The sequence below is a fragment of the Schistocerca nitens genome, chromosome 8 (genome assembly GCF_023898315.1).
Source record: "Schistocerca nitens isolate TAMUIC-IGC-003100 chromosome 8, iqSchNite1.1, whole genome shotgun sequence".
Taxonomy (NCBI): domain Eukaryota; kingdom Metazoa; phylum Arthropoda; class Insecta; order Orthoptera; family Acrididae; genus Schistocerca; species Schistocerca nitens.
In genome coordinates this window covers 449,795,472-449,817,465 of record NC_064621.1, presented here as the reverse complement: position 1 = coordinate 449,817,465, position 21,994 = coordinate 449,795,472, and the positions used below count along the sequence as shown (strand labels likewise).

General features: G+C 40.1%; 1 protein-coding gene across 1 annotated transcript in view; it reads right to left on the bottom strand.

The window, feature by feature from the left end:
- Nucleotides 1-21,994, bottom strand: part of LOC126198747 (myrosinase 1-like) — a 118,447-nt gene that overhangs the window by 26,676 nt on the left and 69,777 nt on the right. The window contains exon 7 of the mRNA XM_049935296.1: nt 223-367. Within this exon, the coding sequence (XP_049791253.1) occupies nt 223-367 (145 nt within the window). The remainder of the gene's footprint in view (nt 1-222; nt 368-21,994) is intronic.

Genomic DNA, 21,994 nt, shown 5'->3' with positions numbered 1-21,994 from the left:
ATGGTGATAAATTACGATGAGTAACACCGCACATACATGAGTTCAATGTGGCCATTACCTTTGAAAATTTCAACAGCAATGAGTGGTAGGAGTAAAAAAAAAACAAGTGAATACTCAATTGCCTCTCCTTCAAGTGAAACAACAGTAATCCATAGAGGTCAGCCGACACAGGTTGCGGTGAACGTATTTCCCTCCAGCGATGGCTGCCACAGGGCGTCCCACCTCTGATTTCCTGCTTCTCCTCTTCCGTGAAGCTGGGCAGGCGGGACCTGCGTCGACCCTCGGCTCTGCTGTTGTTGTCCACACGTTCCCGCACCACGGCCGGGTAGTCACCGTCGACGTAGATAGGGTGTGCGTACAGCCCCAACTGCAATCAAGTAGCCCCAAATGTTAAACAGTTCCTCCACTTATAAATGTCAATGGACTTCGTGTGTTCTTTACTTTCCCTTCTTGCTAAGTATACAGAAAACGTGTTAAAACTAGGACATTTTCTCAGCTTGTGATTGTATTTCTGATGAATGAGAGAAGAGTAGTGTCTTATTAACGTGTACGTCATTAACTTAATCGGCATGACGAATGTGTGAGACGCACTGAAAGGAACCATTTCTTTCCAGATATATGCAGTTAAAAAAATGGTTCAAATAGCTCTGGGCACTATGGGACTTAACATCTGAGGTCATCAGTTCCCTAGAATTTAGAAGTACTTAAAAAAGAAAAAGTTCAAAAGTGTGTGAAATCTTACGGGACTTAATTGCTAAGGTCATCAGTCCCTAAGCTTACACACTACTTAACCTAAATTATCCTAAGGACAAACACACACACCCATGCCCGAGCGAGGACTCGAACCTCCACCGAGAACAGCCGCACAGCCCATGGCTGCAGCGCCTTAGAACGCTCGGCTAATTCCGCGCGGCGAACTACTTATACCTAACTAAACTAAGGACATCACACACACCCATGCTCGACGCAGAATTCGAACGTGCGACAGTAGAGTGCAGTCAAAAGATTATAGAATTCTGGAACTATGAAGCAGTGCTTCACTCGAAATAATAACATGCTTACATAAAAAAAAAATTGTTCAAATGGCTCTAAGCCTGGGACTTAGCATCTGAGGTCATCAGTCCCATAACTACTTAAACCTGACTAACCTAAGGACATCACACACATCCAGGCCCGTGGCAGGATTCGAACCTGCGACCGTAGCAGCAGCAGGGCTCCGGACTGAAGCGCCTAGAACCGCTCGGTCACAACGGCAGGCGCTTGCATACAGGTTGTTCGGAAATTTCGTTGCAGAATTTTAGGGCTCGTGGAGGGGAGTGAGTAGGTAATATTTTGAATTACAACCTGTATCAGGAAACGTACCGTTTCCGCGCTACAATCATTTGAAAACATGTTGGTAACGCTATCACTTTTACCGGTAACTGATTACGCATGACCCAGCGCAACACTTGTTTTTGAGTTACACTCATTAACAGCCGATGGAACTGCTCTTGTACTTGTTGACGGGTTCTCTTCAACGTTATGCTGTACAACGTCTTCCACTTCGGGTGTGCAGCGTCTCTTTGGAACACCACAGTCACGTCTGCTGACTATGAAGGTACCCTTTTCTCGAAACTGTAGCATAATTGTGGCCAAAAGGGTACGCGATGGAATCGAAAGTTGTGAAGAATGATCTTGATAAAGGCGAAAGCAGCTCTTTCATTACCGTGAGCTTCGCTATTAAGATGGGTAATGTCGGTGAATTCTGCTGACGTATAATCAGCCATATTGCTTTAACTCTCACAGACACGTGAATGAGGCTCGAGCCAGGTCAGAGAAGTAGGACAGATGAAAAATGACATCAACCGATTCAACGTATCGACGCCCCTCCGTGACTAACCTGCTGCATAAAAAAAATGGTTCAAATGGCTCTGAGCAATATGGGACTTAACATCTATGGTCATCAGTCCCCTAGAACTTAGAACTACTTAAACCTAACTAACCTAAGGACAGCACACAACACCCAGTCATCACAAGGCAGAGAAAATCCCTGACCCCGCCGGGAATCGAACCCGGGAACCCGGGCGCGGGAAGCGAGAACGCTACCCCACGACCACGAGCTGCGGACCCTGCTGCATACCTACGTATCAAACATATTTTCAAACGGCTGCAGCACAAAAATAGTACGGTTTCAGGAATAGTTTTCTCTTCAAAATATTATGTATCCCCTCCCCTCTACAGGTCCTAGAAGTCTGTAATGCGAATTTCCGAACACCGTACATATTAACAAAGAAATAGAACAGCTTTATTCCGAGAATAATAAGGACAAACACATGCAAATATAAATAAAGATTAACTGATGAATCTCCTAATCATGTTAATTTCGGTCTGTTATACTATTCGATAACCTACTCCTGCGATTAGCAGGCAGCATTTTAGTCGCAGTACTTTCATATCACACTTTCGATCTGATGTCATCAGGTGCCACAATTTCATTTATGTACAGAATTTTTTCGAAATAAGAAAGGCAGTGGGACTTATGAACAGAATTGGACTTAAATGACCAAAAGTGCATTTGTTAGTGCAGAATGTCTGCATACCAGAACCAGAGGCAATGATATTGAAAGCATGATGTAATAAAGATGGCGCTGGTCGAAAATTCAAAAATGTAAAATGCACACACACACACACACACACACACACAAAGAAATACAATGATTACAGCGTGAACTGACAGGTTAAGCAGCAATTCTGAATATGTAAAGTTAGATTTCTGTAAGGCACAGTGCAACTTCAAATTAATTATTTACCACATCTAAATCGTTCTATAGTGCTATGACACCATATTCACTCATAGTTTAAAAAGTCTGCAAAAATTCGTAATAAATACAGAAATTTCGCCGGTCGTTGTGGCCGAGCGGTTCTAGGCGCTTCAGTCCGGCACCACGCTGCTGCACGGTCGCAGGTTCGAATCCTGCCTCGGGCATGGATGTGTGTGATGTGCTTAGGTTTAAGTAGTTCTAAGTCTATGGGAATGATGACCTCAGATGTTAAGTCCCATAGTGCTTAGAGCCATTTGAACCATTTTTGAACAAAAAGTTCAGTGTTTATATCAAATGCCATAATGTTCCCTCCACTAAAGTAATATACTGTATTTTAAATCAGATTAATATGTTTTCCGGAAATAAATTATTCTGCAATGCTTGTGAGACATCTAATCGTTCCTTTGATGTCCAAATGTCTGCAAAAATTCTTCAGCAACGTAAAGACTGCAATTATTTCGTCAACTATCGCAACGTTACTTCACACTTTTGATGAATTCAGCATGATTGCGAAGTCTCAAATAAAGTGCTCTGACGCTAATAAAAAATGGAACTATAGTTTTTTAACTGTAGAGTTGATGTCTAATTTTGGAACCCAGACTCCCTTAAAAAAAAGTCATAACAAGCAAAGCGATAATGAAGGCTTATTGAAACAATTTTTCCTTTGCTGGTGGTATGTAGAAGAGATAATTTTCGACAATGGCTCACACCTCCCGTGCCAGAAAAGAATTTCAGCGAAGAAAGCAAACCAAACCTATATTTCTTGATGACAGAATCAGTTGCCATATGAGCCAATGTCTCTTCGCTGATGTTAGTACTAAAAACTAAACAGCCACCTGATAAATAAAGCAGTTCCAGCCATGCTATAAAGTGAGGCACCATGAGATTGTGGAACTTGCCCTCTGTTACATTCGAAAGAAAGAGGACAGACGGAAAATAAGGGATAAATGTTCACATCGCAGAAACTTTGAGGTGGCACAGAACGTTCTTGTTGGGTCACACTGTCTATCACGCAGATATAGATCCGATATTCATATGTTTTTGATGTCGAATGCAGTCAGTATCGAGTAAACTCACTGCTAAACAGAATGCCAAAGACACTGAGACACCTCGAAGATCTCCCATGGAATACAAAGGATCTCTACAATCAAGCATTTCAAAGGGTAGATTGCTCAAGATTTGGGACAAAAAGAGAGGTAGCTTTCTGTTCTTACTTGTTACATACAAATCTTAAGGGAAGTCTTATCTGATTTATTTCTTTGTGTATGTGTGTGTGTGTGTTTTTTTTTTTTTGTTTATGTATACAGCTAGTCCAATGGAGGGAGCAGATAAGAATCATTTCTGCTCTTTCATGTTGGAATACTGCCTGAATCGTGAGCTTGTGATGATGTTAGGCAATTTTCTTGGCTACTGTCAGTCACGACATTAGGACTACCTAGTCTTTCTATCGTGGGGATGTGTCTGCACTGGAAGTATAGTGGGAAGGAGTGACAAGACAAGAGACTTTTACGCGCTCAGGTGTAAGAATACGACCTCAAGTGTGAGCTTGTGATTAGGTTAGACCATTTTTTGGCTAACGTTCGTCATAAAATTCTACTAAATAGCAGATCCTGTGTTGTTTTGATAAAGCTAAAGTTTGGCTGCACTATATGTTGGTGACAATGAAAATCTGTGCTGCACCGAGATTCGTACCCATAACTTCTGCCTGATGCGAATTGTGTCCTTGACTGTCTTGCCTATCCGAGTACACTCCTGGTGCCATACCAAAGTTCCGTGTCCTAGATGCTGCCTACAGCCTTCCTCACACAGATGCTGTGAGTCCCATACAGGAAGAGAAGTGTGTTTAAAGTCGAAGCCCAGTTGTTAGGCATTCAGTACTAAATTGAAATGCCTGGGTCCTTCAGACAAGCGTGCACGTCTGAAGCCACAGGTACTGCAGTCATCGGCAGCCATATGAAATACGAGAATCATATCCGCATTAGCCAATATAGGTTGGCTATACTACCCACTAGTGACAGTGAAAAGTTGTACTGGGCTGGGAGTCAACCTGGATCTTCTGCTTGATGCACACCTTGATTACCTCGTGCACCGAATCATGCTCCCCGGACTGACCCAGTACTCTTGTCCACATCCTGCACTCGCACTGGCATTGTGAGTCCCATATAGGACGAGACGTCTGATTAAAGCCAAAGCCCAGTTATTACACATGAAAATCTAAATTGCAGTGCCTGTGTTATTTTAATGTACTTTGCAATTTCCTTATATCTGAATGATGTATTTTGCGATGTCCTTCAGATATAAATGCATGTCTGAAATAACAGGCACTGCAGCTATCAACAGACGTATGTTGTTCAGTATTTCATGCCTAATAACTGGGTTTCGACTTTAATCATACGTCTCTTCCTGTACAGGACTCACAGCATTTGCAAATATTGTTCTGGTATTTCATACGGCTGTCGATCGCTTGAGTGCCTGTTCTTTGAGACAAGCTTGCATGCATAATTGTTGGAAGGACATTACAAAGTACATTACAACAAAACGGACATTGCAGTTTAGCTTTTCATGCCTAAGAACTGGACTTCGTCTAATCATACGTAACATCCTGTAAGGGCATCACAGTATCTGTTCGAGAATAGAATATGGATGACAGAAGTGACCTGTTGAAATTTCGGTCAGTCAGTGGAGCACGTCAGCGTGGTCGAGGTGTAAGTAGGCTGTTTAGGTTTTCTTATTGGAAACGCCACGTAGCGCTCTGTATGCAAATCACTGGCTGTGCTGTGTGCAATCTGTGGCTAGTATGCATTGTTGTCTGCCATTGTAGTGTTGGGCAGCTGGCTGTGAACAGCGCGTAGCGTTGCGCAGTTGGAGGTGAGCCACCAGCAGTGGTGGATGTGGGGAGAGAAATGGCGGAGTTTTGAAATTCGTAAGACTGGATGTCATGAACTGCTATATATATATTATGACTATTAAGGAAAATACATTGTTTGTTCTCTATTAAAATCTTTCATTTGATAACTATGCCTATCTGTAGCTAGTGCCTTCCGTAGTTCGAATCTTTTATTTAGCTGCCAGTAGTGGCGCTCGCTGTATTGCAGTAGTTCGAGTAACGAAGATTTTTGGTGGGGTAAGTGATTTGTGAAAGGTATAGGTTAATGTTAGTCAGGGCCATTCTTTTGTAGGGATTTTTGAAAGTCAGATTGCGTTGCGCTAAAAATATTGTGTGTCAGTTTAATTTTTCTAAGGGGACGTTTCATATGTCGACCCTTAGCCGAAGATACCTCACTGGAATCTTCTGATTTTTTCTTGTAGTTTGTGTATTTAGTGTAGCTTTTGTTTATTGCTAGCGCGTAATTGTAGAGAGAATCTCATTTGTAGTTGCAGTCTTTCATTGTTGTACAGTAAAACAGGTGTAAATTTGCACTAAGTATTTTGCAGCTACACTTGCAATTAACTAGATATTATTTTCAGTACTATGTTAATGTGTTCTCTTATTTTTGCTCTTCAAATTGTGTATTTCTGTGTTGTCATGTGAAATATTGTGACAATAATGGCGTGTGAAAAACGTAATACTAGGCCGCAAAGTAAACTGAGAAATGACAGTGAAGACGAAAGCAGTGTGTTAGCGCCACCATGTAATGAATTAACTAATGTTCAAAGTAGTAATTTGGTAATTGTGCATAGGGAAATGGAGCGGGCTGCAAATAATGGCGTAGACAGTGAAACAATTAGTGAACAGGGAAGAATTATCGATCGATCGGTCGGAAATAGCTCGCCTCAGGAATCCGAAATGACAGGACACAATCTCGCAAATACTGTAGATTCAGGTTTTGGGCCCTCACCGTTTTCTCAAATAAGTCAAGACACATTTTCTGCTTGTCAAAATGTGAATGTTGCCGGTGCAAATTCACTGCCGAAAAGCACTGAGAAACATGTTTCAGACACCAGTGCGTTGTTATTACAATTAATATAACAAATGGGACAAACACAGCAAAAGCTTCAAAAGTTAGACACAATGGAACAAAATCTTCGAAAGTTAGACACAATGGAACAAAATCAGAGACAAACACAGCAAAAGCTTCAAACGTTGGACACAATGGAACAAAATCAGAGACAAACACAGCAACAGTTAGACACAAGGGAACAAAATCTTCGAAAGTTAGACACCACACTTGAACAAACACGTGAAGACTTAACTACCGAGTTACATAACATTGAATCGAAATGTCAAAAAGTCTGTAATGACGTAAAAACACAAATTTGTCTGTATTTCCAACCTATTTTTCGCGGCATGAAAATGCATTACAGAATCACTAAGTAGCCATAAAAGAACTGCAAACTATTGTTCATGAAAATCATGAGACCTTGCAAGCAAAAATTGACTGAGTTGCATCTACCGATTCGGTTACGCAACTTGCAACAACTCAGGAAAACTTAAAGGACACAGTAGATACAATTTCAACACAAATGGACACTCTGAAACTTGGTTCAGAAAAACACACAGAGGAAATAATTTCACTATCGGATGAATTTGCCGAACTTTCAGATCAGTTCAAAGGTAGATAATTATCTGAATGACACAAGACCTGTAGCCTTCACTGACACTGAAGAGTATGAACAAATTAGAAAATTCAAACAAAATCAAAATCAAATCAACACACAGTACAAAAGAGAAATCCGGGAAGTACAAGATAAGTTGGCACAAGTAATACAAGAATTACATATTTCAGAGGACACTCGCACTCCAGTATGGGAAGAGGGACATAGAAATACGGAACAACCACAAAATAATAACACAGGACACTTCAGAAATTATGGAAGAAATTGGCAAGGCGCATTGGATTTTGAGATGGAACCGCCGAAACGAAGTAACAATGAGCGATGTGCGACTCGCCGACACGATGATTTTCACTATAAGCTGTTCATTACTACACGTAAATTCAAAACATTTAAGAATTCTGACAACGACATTCATCCACAAGCATGGCTTCATCAATTCTCTCATTGTTTTCCTCCCAAATGGTCATTGGAGCACAGGTTAGAATTTATGTGTGGCTGCTTGGAGAACGAACCAGCTGTAAGAATGCGATCGGTCATTCACAATTGTCACAGTGAAGGAGAATTTTATCATGCCTTCCTCTCAGCGTATTGGTCTCAAGCTACACAAGACCGAGTAAAACATAGCATCATAATGATGAAACATTTCGATCAGTCTTAATTTTCCAGTCTTGTGAAATATTTTGAAGACATGTTGCACAAGAATCAGTACCTGTCAAACCCATACAGCCCCTCAGAACTCATCCGCATTTGCTTAATCAAATTACCTGAACATTTACGACATATTATTTTGGCAGGACGTTTCAAAGACGACATTGAAGTTTTTCAGGGACTCTTACAAGAAATGGAAATCGACACTGACAATCGCGGAACGCGGAAACAGAAACACAACAATTACAGGTCACATCCGTCACAATTCCGCGATGAAATAAATAATAACTGGACACGACAAGGCTATTCTTACAACGTAAATCATGACCAAAACAGACACCACCCGTATGACAACCGTTGGCAGAATAATAGTTACAGAGAAAGATCGGTTTTCCATAGTAATGAATGTGACAAAGACAATCATAGAAACAGACAATATGGGAACCAAAATAATTATTATCAAGGGAGACAGAATAACTTCAGACGCAACGGTCCACCACGCAGTTACGATTCCGGGAGAAATTATCCACCACATGACCGACAAACAAGAAACTATGTAAACGACCGACAGAACAACAGACCTGAATTCCATCAGAACTGGCGAGCTTCAAACAGGGCAGGGCCCTCTGGACAAGGTGAATTTGTAGAAGTTAGGTCTCCTAATCCCAATAACGACGTGCGCCAACAAAGAGACCGACAATGACTCGCACCGCAGGCAGCCACGTGCGCCAGCTGGCTCAGCGAAAAATAACATAGACGCTAACCTTTAGAAAATTTTAGCATTCCTTACCGACGTATACAACATGATAATTACTTTGAAATTCAAACTCTGCGCACTTGAAAGGGTAAAGGATTGCACCACATTTCACAAGTAAAGCCGTTTATTGAAAGATAATCTGCTTTTTAACTTTGTCTTTGCCATATAACTTTTCACTTTACATTACTAGTATGCTTTGTCAGACTTAGATTTTGTTAACACACAACAATGTTTGAAGTCAAATATCCAGTCAAGAACCAAGAGAACTTATTTAAACAGAAATTACGAATGCATTGTTACTGTGAACAGACGTCTCAGTGTTATTGTGTGTGTACATTCTTGCTTGTTAGTTGCACGATTACGTAACGACTATAAGGCTCACATACTTAGAACATTTACCAGTACTGCTAATGAGATTTTATTGTAACATTTTGGTTTACTTGAAAATACATTCTGGATTTAAAGTACTTTCTGTGAGATACCACATGACACAGTGGTTAGTTTATGTGACAGCTACACGATTTTATCACGTCGCTACTAATGAGTGACAATTTACAATGTTGCTTTTGCGGTGTATCTGTTTTATATCTACACAGTTTTTCTGAATTCTTCTGTAAAGTAAAACATGTTTTTGTAGTAACTTTTGTGGTATAGCTACGAGGAGGCAGCCTTTTCAGTAGGACAACAATCGTTACAGCACAGTACTTTCTTCATCACGGCAATAAGCGTAATAATTAAGATATCTATACGCAAAGTATTTCACTTTTATTTATCATGAGGTAAGTACATTGAAGGTTGTATACCTGGAAGAATTCTGTAGATACTAAAAGGTATCAGATAGATTATATAATGGTAAGACAGAGATTTAGGAACCAGGTTTTAAATTGTAAGACATTTCCAGGGGCAGATGTGGATTCTGACCACAATCTATTGGTTATGAACTGCAGATTGAAACTGAAGAAACTGCAAAAAGGTGGGAATTTAAGGAGATGGGACCTGGATAAACTGAAAGAACCAGAGGTTGTACAGAGTTTCAGGAAGAGCATAAGGGAACAATTGACAGGAATGGGGGAAAGAAATACAGTAGAAGAAGAATGGGCAGCTCTGAGGTATGAAGTAGTGAAGGCAGCAGACGATCAAGTAGGTAAAAAGCCGAGGGCTAATAGAAATCCTTGGGTAACAGAAGAAATATTGAATTTAATTGATGAAAGGAGAAAATATAAAAATGCAGTAAATGAGGCAGGCAAAAAGGAATACAAACGTCTCAAAAATGATATCGACAGGAAGTGCTAAATGGCTAAGCAGGGATGGCTAGAGGGCAAATGTAAGGATGTAGAGGCTTGTCTCACTAGGGGTAAGATAGATACTGCCTACAGGAAAATTAAAGAGACCTTTGGAGAGAAGAGAACCACTTGTATGAATATCAAGAGCTCAGATGGCAACCCAGTTCTAAACAAAGAAGGGAAGGCAGAAAGGTGGAAGGAGTATATAGAGGGTTTATACAAGGGCGATTTACTTGAGGACAATATTATGGAAATGGAAGAGGATGTAGATGAAGACGAATAGGGAGATAAGATACTGCGTGAAGAGTTTGACAGAGCACTGAAAGACCTGAGTCGAAACAAGGCCCCGGGAGTAGACAACATTCCATTAGAACTACTGATGGCCTTGGGAGAGCCATTGATGACCAAACTCTACCATCGGGTGAGGAAGATGTATGAGACAGGTGAAATACCCTCAGACTTCAAGAAGAACATAATAATTCCAATCCCAATGAAAGCAGGTGTTGGCAGATGTGAAAATTACCGAACTATCAGTTTAATAAGTCACAGCTGCAAAATACTAACACGAATTCTTTACAGACGAATGGAAAAACTGGTAGAAGCGGACCTCGGGGAAGATCAGTTTGGATTCTGTAGAAATGTTGGAACACGTGAGGCAATACTAACCTTACGACTTATCTTAGGAGAAAGATTAAGAGAAGGCAAACCTACGTATCTAGCATTTGTAGACTTAGAGAAAGCTTTTGACAATGTTAACTGGAATACTCTCTTTCAAATTCTGAAGGTGGCAGGGGAAAAATACAGGGAGCGAAAGGCTATTTACAATTTGTACAGATACCAGATGGCAGTTATAAGAGTCGAGGGGCATGAAAGGGAAGCAGTGGTTGGGAAAGGAGTGAGACAGGGTTGTATCCGCTCCCCGATGTTATTCAATCTGTATATTGAGCAAGCAGTAAAGGAAAGAAAAGAAAAATTCGGAGTAGGTATTAAAATCCATGGAGAAGAAAAAAAACTTTGAGGTTCGCCGATGACATTGTAATTCTGTCAGAGACAGCAAAGGACTTGGAAGAGCAGTTGAACGGAATGGACAGTGTCTTGAAAGGAGGATATAAGATGAACATCAACAAAAGTAAAATGAGGATAATGGAATGTGGTCAAATTAAATCAGGTGATGCTGAGGGAATTAGATTAGGAAATGAGACACTTAAAGTAGTATAGGAGTTTTGCTATTTAGGGAGCAAATTAACTGATGATGGTCGAAGTAGAGAGGATATAAAATGTAGACTGGCAATGGGAAGAAAAGCGTTTCTGAAGAAGAGAAATTTGTTAACATCGAGTATAGATTTAAGTGTCAGGAAGTCGTTTCTGGAAGTATTTGTATGGAGTGTAGCCATGTATGGAAGTGAAACATGGACAATAACTAGTTTGGATAAGAAGAGAATAGAAGCTTTCGAAATGTGGTGCTACAGAAGAATGCTGAAGATAAGGTGGGTAGATCACGTAACTAATGAGGAGGTATTGAATAGAAATGGGGAGAAGAGAAGTTTGTGGCACAACTTGACTAGAAGAAGGGATCGGTTGGTAGGACATGTTTTGAGGCATCAAGGGATCACAAATTTGGCATTGGAGGGCAGCGTGGAGGGTAAAAATCGTAGAGGGAGACCAAGAGATCAATACACTAAGCAGATTTAGAAGGATGTAGGTTGCAGTAGGTACTGGGAAATGAAGAAGCTTGCACAGGATAGAGTAGCATGGAGAGCTGCATCAAACCAGTCTCAGGACTGAAGACCACAACAACAACAAGTACAATGGCTTCTGCAGAACTTAGCTTTCGGAGGACGATAACTACGACACTTCCACAGAGATTATCTTACAAAAAGACGCACAGTTTAGCGCTACAGTAACGTATCTGTAACACCTGAGGATATAATTACATTAATCCTCAGGGGGGTACACGCTTACTTTGTGTATCATGTGTTTGGCAAGCACAAGGAGCCCTAGCTAATATGGTATTTGCTTACACAACTTTACACATCGGTACCTATTTCTCTAACATATAATTACACAGCTATCTGATCACTTAACTGAGAGAGACAAACTTTTTTTTTTTTACTACATCAGTGACCGATGTTTACGTAATTACACAGTTGGATAACTTCACACTTATGAAATTGTATTTCGTCTGTACCTTGTGAACTGTTCATATTTTTTCAGAACCATTGTGATACTATGAGAGCTTTGAATGATGTATTTGGTATGAGATCATGATTTTTAAAGTACGTTTGAGGTAGATGACACTATTGAAATGAGCAGAGAATTTTCTTTAGGTTTTAAAATATCCAGAAAGCTACGACGATTTTGAGATGTGATTGATCTGTTATCATTTATTATTATGACGACGATGTGTATTATGCTGTTGAGGTATGCTTATGATCAATAAACTGATGCTATATGGGGAATTTGATTATGCTATGTGTTTATTATGATGAAATATTGAAGTGTCGCTGCAAGATTGACGTGTCGACGAATATGTACATGTGTAATAAGGTAAGGAATAAGGAGTAGTGGTTAGGGACTATGATTTATGAAAAGGATGTTGGAAACCAAGAATCGTGCTTTAAGAGTTATGAACTGTGTGTATATGCGTGAATGTATCACAATGCCGGCGAAAATTGTTTGGACACTGTTATATTCATAAGATTTTGTTTCTACACATTTGCAACACAAATACTCGACCCGTGAAATTTTGTATATGAGACTGCCACTGTACTGCAAACTGGTGTTGTAAATATTTCGGTAAGAAAGTTAAGTGACCTTAACGTAATGCGTCGTGGGCACGATGCATTATGTGGGCAGCTGCGCGACAGTCGCCTGGAAAAAAGTCATTAGTGTGTGCCATTCAGAGGCACAAGTGGAGAAAAAAGGAGGCCATTATCCTCGCTATTGACATTTCTTTGTAGAAAGCATCGCAAATACGACACGCTCAAACTTGAAAACATATGATTACACTATGGAGCTCGTAATTTATGATGTTTACTAAACTGCCTAATGAAATAATGAGAAACATTTCACATCTATTGCCTTGCTAGTTGAAAGATTGTTTACTGCATTATGAAATGCCATATGGCTAGTGAATGACGTTTCACGCCTTGCTTTGCCTATTTTGTTTAATATCTAGTTTCTAGCTGCACTGCAGTATTGGTTAAAATAAAATTTTATAGATGTACTAATATAGATATTTTATGCCTACAGATCCAGTAAATAACCATTTTATAATCTACTTCAAAAAAACGAGGGAGCACAAAAAGACATTTCCCTTCACAGGAATTGCATACATAATTTTTGTCAATGACTGGGTAACTTATTTAGTAGTGTAAGTTAAGGTGATGCATCACCCTAGTGTTAAGATGTGACATAGGTATTTAACATGGCCATTTTTACTGTAATATTTTTTCTGCTTTAGCTTTGTCATGTTTAGATATAAGTTATTGCATTTTCTGCTGCTGTTGGCCAGGCATAGTGCTACTAAATGTCACTTTACATTACTCTGTTAAGCCAGTTTTACTACTGATTTGTTTGTCTTGTTTGCTGCGCATTGCCTTATATTAGTTGTAATATTGCATTTGCTTTGCTAATTTATGCTGTGTGCTTTGCAAATTTGCATTGTTTTCATTGCTGTTTGTATTAATTGTTTTGTGCTGCTGCATTGCCTCGTCCCTTAGTTTAGCATCTGAGCTCAGTAGATTTAAGTTAGCTTAAGAGGGGTAGACTATATAAGGGAATGAGTTGCGATGAATTGGAAGAAATACATTGAGACGTTTTACGAAAAAAGTACAGAAAGCAGGTATAGATAGCACTTTTTGAAATAATGAAGAACGAAGGGAGATCTCCAAGAAGTAAAGAAAGTTTTGTTTGCAAGATACTGCAGTACCAAATGCTACACTGAAAAATAACCTTGCCCTTTCCTCTTGTGTTATCCCACTATGTGTTTGAGTACCCTTGTGTATTTGTTTTCTTCCTGTCTCTGTGTACTGTTTCATAGAATTTTTTTCTCTTCTAATACTAAGCTACATTCACTATGATGAGGAATACTGTTAATCTCAAATATAATTGGCATTAAAATATGTTATTTACTTTGTAAAGATGTTTAGACATTATTTATTCTGTTTTGTTTTAATGCTCATGTGTGAAGTTGATGTTTGAAAAGTTATTCTGACCTTTTATATATTTACTTATGTCATAATTCCTGTAACACTGATGTACATGTTTATTTCTATTCTTTTGTAAAGCCTGTACTACAAATGTTACCTGTATTGTTATGTTCTCTAATGATATATTTTGTACCTTTGTAATTGTATTCTTATGTTATAAAATGGTAATTGACACCAGTTCATCATATTATTAACTTGTAAGTTCCATTTCACTGCACACGTTTCTGTTGGTCATAGTATATGGACAATATGTGAGAAGTAGGGACTGTTAGTGTGTGCACGTGTGTTAATAATTCAGCAAGGGACTGGATAACAGCATTGCTGGTTCCAAGGACAATTCCAAAAACTTTGTGAGTGCACAAGTGGTGGTTATGGACTTGCTATATTATCCGCAAGACTCTTCAATGGTGATTGTGCACCTGCACAGTCACAACAGATGGCTGCTGGCCATCTCTACAAGGACTACAGTGGATCTGCATGTTTGATGGCCCACCAATACCATTATCTCTACAAGGACTGCAGTGGGTCTGCACCTTTGGTGGCCCACCAATACCGTAATCTCTACCAGGACTACAGTGGGTCTACTCTGTGATGACCTACCTACCAATTTTCTTCAAAACTTCGAATGACTCTGCTGTGGGTTTGCTCTGTTGTGACCCATTACCTGTCTGCATGTCGAGAGTCAGCACTGTCTTTCCATTGGATGGACAACACTACTTCTTCAAGACTGCATGGAAATCCACTACTTCCATGTGCATTTTCTTTTACTGCTCAGACATACAGAAAAACACTGCAATTTTACTGTGATGAATGATCAGGACTGTCTTTATGGACTGTGAGAAAATTTTAGCTTTTGACCAACATTGTATCGATAAGTGTGTGCATTTGATATCTTTGTTATTGTAATTATGAAAAATTTTATCAAATCAATATTGGCCACTGCCCAAAACAATTTCTAAAATTTTTTTATGTGGAGCATGGGGCTATGTAAGTAGGCTGTTTAGGTTTTCTTATTGGAAACGCCACGTAGCGCTCTGTATGAAAATCACTGGCTGTGCTGTGTGCAGTCTGTGGCTAGTTTGCATTGTTGTCTGCCATTGTAGTGTTGGGCAGCTGGATGTGAACAGCACGTAGCGTTGCGCAGTTGGAGGTGAGCCGCCAGCAGTGGTGGATGTGGGGAGAGAAATGGCGGAGTTTTGAAATTTGTAAGACTGGATGTCATGAACTGCTATATATATATATTATGACTATTAAGGTAAATACATTGTTTGTTCTCTACTAAAATCTTTCATTTGCTAACTATGCCTATCTGCAGTTAGTGCCTTCCATAGTTTGAATCTTTTATTTAGCTGGCAGTACTGGCGCTCGCTGTATTGCAGTAGTTCGAGTAACGAAGATTTTTGGTGGGGTAAGTGATTTGTGAAAGGTATAGGTTAATGTTAGTCAGGGCCATTCTTTTGTAGGGATTTTTGAAAGTCAGATTGCGTTGCGCTAAAAGTATTGTGTGTCAGTTTAAGTACAGTCATGTATAATTATTCAAAGGGGACGTTCCAGAGGTAGTTAACACGACCATTCGCATGCAGTGGTAGATCTACGATCCTGTCCCGGCCTGGAATACATTTTGATTGCTACCAGTGCATACTGCAGCCGAAGCTTGGGCATTTTCATAAGTGCTGATATTATTCCCGTACGTCACGAAATTTTTTATTCCTTGTCTTTTTTACTGTGAGTTAGTGTTTCCAATAGATTAATAAATGTGTTGGTGTCTTGGTTGTAGACATCGATTATGATACTCTATCCTGTGCAAGGTACTTCGTGTCCGTATAACCATTGCAACCTACATACTTCTGAATGTTATTAGAATTTTCATCTCTTGGTATCCCTTTACGATTTTTACCCTCCACGCTGCCCTCCAGTACTAAGTTGGTGATCCCTTGATGCCTCAGGAAGTGTCCTACCAACCGATAACTTCCTCCACTCAAGTTGCGTCACAAATTCCTCTTCTTCCCAATTCTATTCAGTACTTCCTGATTAGTTACGTGATCTCCCTGTCTAATATTCAGCATTCTTTTGTAGCACCACGCTTCGCAAGTTTCTACTCTCTTCTCGTCAAAACTATTTATCGTCCATATTTCACTTCCATACAGGGCTACACTCCATACAAATACTTCCAGAGAAAACTACCTGACACTTAAATCTATCAACGATGTTAACTAAGTTCTCTTCTTCAGAAACGCTTTCCTGGCCGGCCGCGGTGGTCTAGCGGTTCTAGGCGCTCAGTCCGCCACCGCGCGACTGCTACGGTCGCAGGTTCGAATCCTGCCTCGGGCATGGATGTGTGTGCTGTCCTTAGGTTAGTTAGGTTTAAGTAGTTCTCAGTTCTAGGGGACTGATGACCACAGATGTTGAGTCCCATAGTGCTCCGAGCCATTTTGAAACGCTTTCCTTGCTATTGCCAGTCTACATTTTATATCCTCTCTACTTCTACCATCATCAGTTATTTTGCTCCCCAAATAGCAAAACTCCTTTACTACTTTAAGTGTCTCATTTCCTAATCTAATTCCCTCAGCATCACCCGACTTAGTTTGACTACATTCCATTATCCTCGTTTTGCTTTTGTTGATGTTCATCTTATAACCTCCATTCAAGACACTGTCCATTCCGTTCAACTACTCTTTCACATCATTTGCTGTCTCTGTCAGAATTACAGCGTCGTCGGCAACCCTCAAAATTTTTATTTTTCCTCATGAATTTTAATTCCTACTCCCCAATTTTCTTTTGTTTCCTTTACTGCTTGCTCAATATATAGATTGAATAACACCAGGGATACGCTACAGCCCTGCCTCACTCCCAACTCTGCCGCTGCTTCCCTTACATGCCCCTCGAATCTTGTAACTGCCAGTCTGGTGTCTGTACATAGCCTTTCGTTCCCTGTATTTGACTCCGACCACTTTCAGAATTTGAAACAGAGTATTCCAGTGTGATGAGTATAGTCTTGAAACGGTTAAAGTGAACATGGACTCTAAACGGTAATTAACTCATATGCATAACCATTAAACAATATTCATTTTCCTATGAGAGGTTGAACACCCATGTAGGTATGGAAGAGGAGGTTGCTTAAATCTTGGAACAAGGTACGAACGCGGTAGCACAAAGTAATTTCGTGATGTAATAACCACTGTTACATTTAAGGCAGCTCTAGTATCTGCATTGTGTTATTCGTTTGCGAACAGAGATAAAGCAATAATAGTCCAACCGATTAAATGATTAAAACAGCGGTAAGAAAGACCTATAGGCTTCATAGGTAGCTAGATGGGCAGAAAAAGGCAGACGAGTAAGATAGAATGTAAAATAGGGAGTAACGAAAGACAAATAGACAAATTAGTCAGACAGCGCTACTATGCAATATCAGTCGACCGCTAAGACTACTTTATTGACGCAGTTATGATTACGGCAAAAGTATGTAAAAGTAGAAATTCCAAAAAACTTTTTTTTGACAAAAGTTTGTTAGTTGCAAAGAACGAGCCTCCAAGAAAATTGATCTAAAGGAAATCTTTCGGGCATACCCCGAGCACCATCACAGACAGCCAATCCTTCTGCCATTAAACAATAAACAACATTCATTTTCCTATGAGAGGTTGAACACCCATGTAGGTATGGAAGAGGAGGTTGCTTAAATCTTGGAACAAGGTACGAACGAGGTAGCACAAAGTAATTTCGTGATATAATAACCACTGTTACATTTAAGGCAGCTCTAGTATCTGCATTCACGAAGCGAAAGTATCAATACCACAACATACATATCTGCCTCCTTCAAGTTCATTCTTCCAAATAACATTGAAGGACTCTTTTGCTCTAAGCAATTACTGTTATCTGACCTATGCAAATATCGCAAAATTGATCTTTTAAGTGTACAAGACCCCCATAGAGGAGTGAGTGATAGACTGCAAAAACTGAAAGATGAAACTCGTAACAGGAAGACCTCAAAACCAATACGACGGTGCAATATTCATCAAATGAAGCATGCATGTACGACGGTTCGAACTTAAATAGTGGCAACTATTTATTCACAACCGATACAAAAGAGTTACATATTTGCACCTGTTGCTGTCCTTCAAAGTAGTCACCAGCGTTGTGTAGAACCCCGTTGTCAGCGATGTGGAAGGCGCAGTATACCGTAAGCAGAGCCTGTCCCGTTGATGGTGCGAATGGAGCGGTCTACTACCTGTCAAATCTCTGGAACAGTTCTGAAGCGAATGCCACGAAGTGGTTCCTTCATCTTCGGAATCAAATGAAAGTCACAAGAACTTAAATCCGGGGATTATGGTGGGTAGAACAGTACGTCCCAGTCCCATCGACCGAACAGAGCAGACACAGCTGGCGCTGTATGCTTTTGCGCATTATTGTGCAACATAATGGGTTGTTTACGAAGAAAGTGTCACCGCTTCTTTCGCAAAGCTGGTCGCAGATGATGCTCCAAAAAGTAACAGTAATACTGTGCACTGACGGTGTGCCGTGGAGAAACGTAATGCATTACGATAACAGCCTTACAGTCGTACACGAAAATCACCATAACTTTCACCATACAGGGGCTATGACGCATTTTCGACTTTCGTGGCGACCCATAATGACGCCATTCATTGGAGTGGCTTTCAATCTTGATCCAGCTCCGTTGTTCCTGGTTAGAAAACGTAGTGACACCGTTACGTTAGACCGCTCGCTGACAAGTGACTGTGTTTCCCACAGAAGGGGCGTCCGTCTAAAAGTGGGCAGGTAAAAAACAGTAAGTTAGTTGTAGAAACGATTGGTATTGTAGTTGTAAATTGTCGTAGCTGTGTTGGGAAAGAACCAGAGCTGCTAGTTCTAATAGGAAGCACTGAAGCTCAAATTGTTGTAGGTACAGAGAGCTGGCTAACGCCGGAAATAAGTTCAGCCGAAATTTTTTCAAACGATCTAACAGTGTTAAGAAAGGATAGATTAAATACAACTGGTGGTGGGGTATTTATTGCTGTCAGAGGTAGTTTGCCTTGTAGCGAAATTGAAGTAGATAGTTCATGTGAAATAGTATGGGTAGAGGTTATACCTAACAATCGGACTAAACTATTAATTGGAGCGTTTTACAGACTCACCGACTCAGAAGACATAGTTGCTGAACAGTTCAAAGATATCTTGAATCTCATTTCAAATAAGTACCCAGTTCATACAATTATAGTCGGTGAGGACTTCAATCTACCCTCGATATGCTGGGAAAAATATACTTTTAAAGCCGGCGGCAGGCATAAATCATCATCGGAAATTGTACTGAATGATTTCTCAGAAAATTATTTAGAACAATTATATCATGAGCCCACTTGAAGCTTAAATGGTTGCGAAAGCATACTTGACCTTCTAGCAACAAATAATCCTGGACAAATAGTGAGTGTGGTGACGAATACAGCGTCCACAAGGCAGTTTCTGCTAGGCTGAATACCGTAAAACCTACAACCATCACAAAGAAACGCAAAGTATATATATGTTTAAAAAAGCTGATAAAAATGCTCTTAACGCTTTATTAAGAGACAGTCCTCACTCCTTCCGATCTGATCATGTAAGTGTAGAAAAGTTGTGGACTGTTTTCAAAGAGATAGTTTCAACAGCAGTTGAGAGATATATACCACATAAATTGATAAGTGATGGTACTGATCCCCCATGGTACACAAAATGGGTCACACCGTTGTTGCAGAAGCAACGAAAAAAGCAATCCAAATTTAAAAGAACGCAAAATCCCCAAGATTGGCAAAGTTTTACAGAAGTTCGAAATATAGCGCGTACTTCAATGCGAGATGCTTTTAATAATTTCCACAACGAAATTCTGTCTCGAAATCTGGCGGAGAACCCAAAGAGCTATGGTCATACATAAAGCACAACAGTGGAAAGACGCAGTCAATACCTTCACTACGCGATACCAACGGTGAAGTCACTGATGACAGTGGCACTAAAGCAGAGTTATCAAACACGGTTTTCCGAAACTCCTTCATCAAAGAAGACTAAGTAAATATTCCTGAATTCCAATCAAGAACAACTGCCAAGATGAGAAACTTAGAAGTAGATATCCTCGGTGTAGCAAAGTAGCTTAAATCACTTAATGAAGGAAAGGCCTCCGGTCCAGATTGTATACCAGTCAGGTTCCTCTTAGAGTATGCTGATAATATAGATCCATATTTAGCAATTATATACAACCCCTCGCTCACAGAAAGATCCGTACCTAAAGACTGGAAAATTGCTCAAGTCACACCAATACCCAAAAAGGGAAGTAGGAGTAATCCGCTGAATTACAGGCCTATATTAATAACGTCGATTTGCAGTAGGATTTTAGAACATATACTGTATTCGAACATTATGAAGTACCTCGAAAAAAAACGATTTATTGACATATAGTCAGCACGGATTCAGAAAATATCGTTCTTGTGAAACACAACTAGCTCTTTATACTCGTGAAGTAATAAGTCTATCGAAAGGGGATGTCAAATTGAGTCCATATTTGTAGATATCCAGAAGGCTTTCGACACTGTTCCTCAACAGCGTCTTCTAACCAAACTGCGTGCCTACGGAGTTATCGCCTTCGTTGTGCGACTGGATTCGTGATTTCCTGTCAGAAAGGTCGAAGTTCGTAGTAACAGACTGAAAGTTATCGAGTAAAACAGAAGTAGTATCGGGCGTTCCCAAGGAAGTGTTATAGGCCCTCTATTGTTCCTGATCTATAATAACGACATCGGAGACAAACTGAATAGCCGTCTTAGATTGTTTGCAGATGATGCTGTCATTTACCGTCGTGTAAAGTCATCAGATGATCAAAATGATTTGCAAAATGATTTAGATAAGAAATCTGTAGTGTGCGAAAAGTGGCAATTGACCCTGAATAAAGAGAAATGTGAATTTATTCACATGAGTACTAAAAGAAATCAGCTAAATTTTGATTACGCGGTAAGTCACACAAATATTAAGGCTGTGAATTCAACTAAATACTTAGGGATTACAATTACAAATAACTTAAATTGGAACGATCACATAGATAATATTGTGGGTAGAGCAAACCAAAGACTGCGATTCACTGGCAGAACACTTAGAAGGTGCAACAGGTCTACCAAAGAGACTGCTTACACTACGCTTGTCCGCCCTATTCTGGAATATTGCTGTGAGGTGTGGGATCCGCATCAGCTGGGACTGACGGATGAGATCGAATAAGTACAAAGAATGGGAGCTCGTTTTGTATTATCTCGAAATAGGGGAGATAGTGTCACAGACACGATACGTGAATTGGAGTGGCAATCATTAAAACAAAGGCGTTTTTCGTTGCGACGGGATCTTCTCGTGAAATTTCAATCACCAGTTTTCTCCTCCGATGGCGAAAACATTCAGTTGGCACCCACCTACAGAGGGAGAAATGATCATCAGGGTAAAATAAGTGAAATCAGGGTTCGCACAGAAAAATATAAGTGCTCGTTTTTCCCGAATGCCGTTCGAGACTGGAACGGTAGAGAGACATCATGAAGGTGGTACACTGAACCCTCTACCAGGCACTTTATTGCGAATAGCAGAGTAATCACGTAGATGTGGATGTAGCTGAAGATTGTGCGCACGCCGGTGACGTGGGACGGGAGAGTCCATTTGCTCGGAGGTGAGGTACGTATGTTAACAAAGTGTGCTATCAGCGACAATAGAAGGTTCCATTGCATAGTGTCTCTACAACAGTGTTGT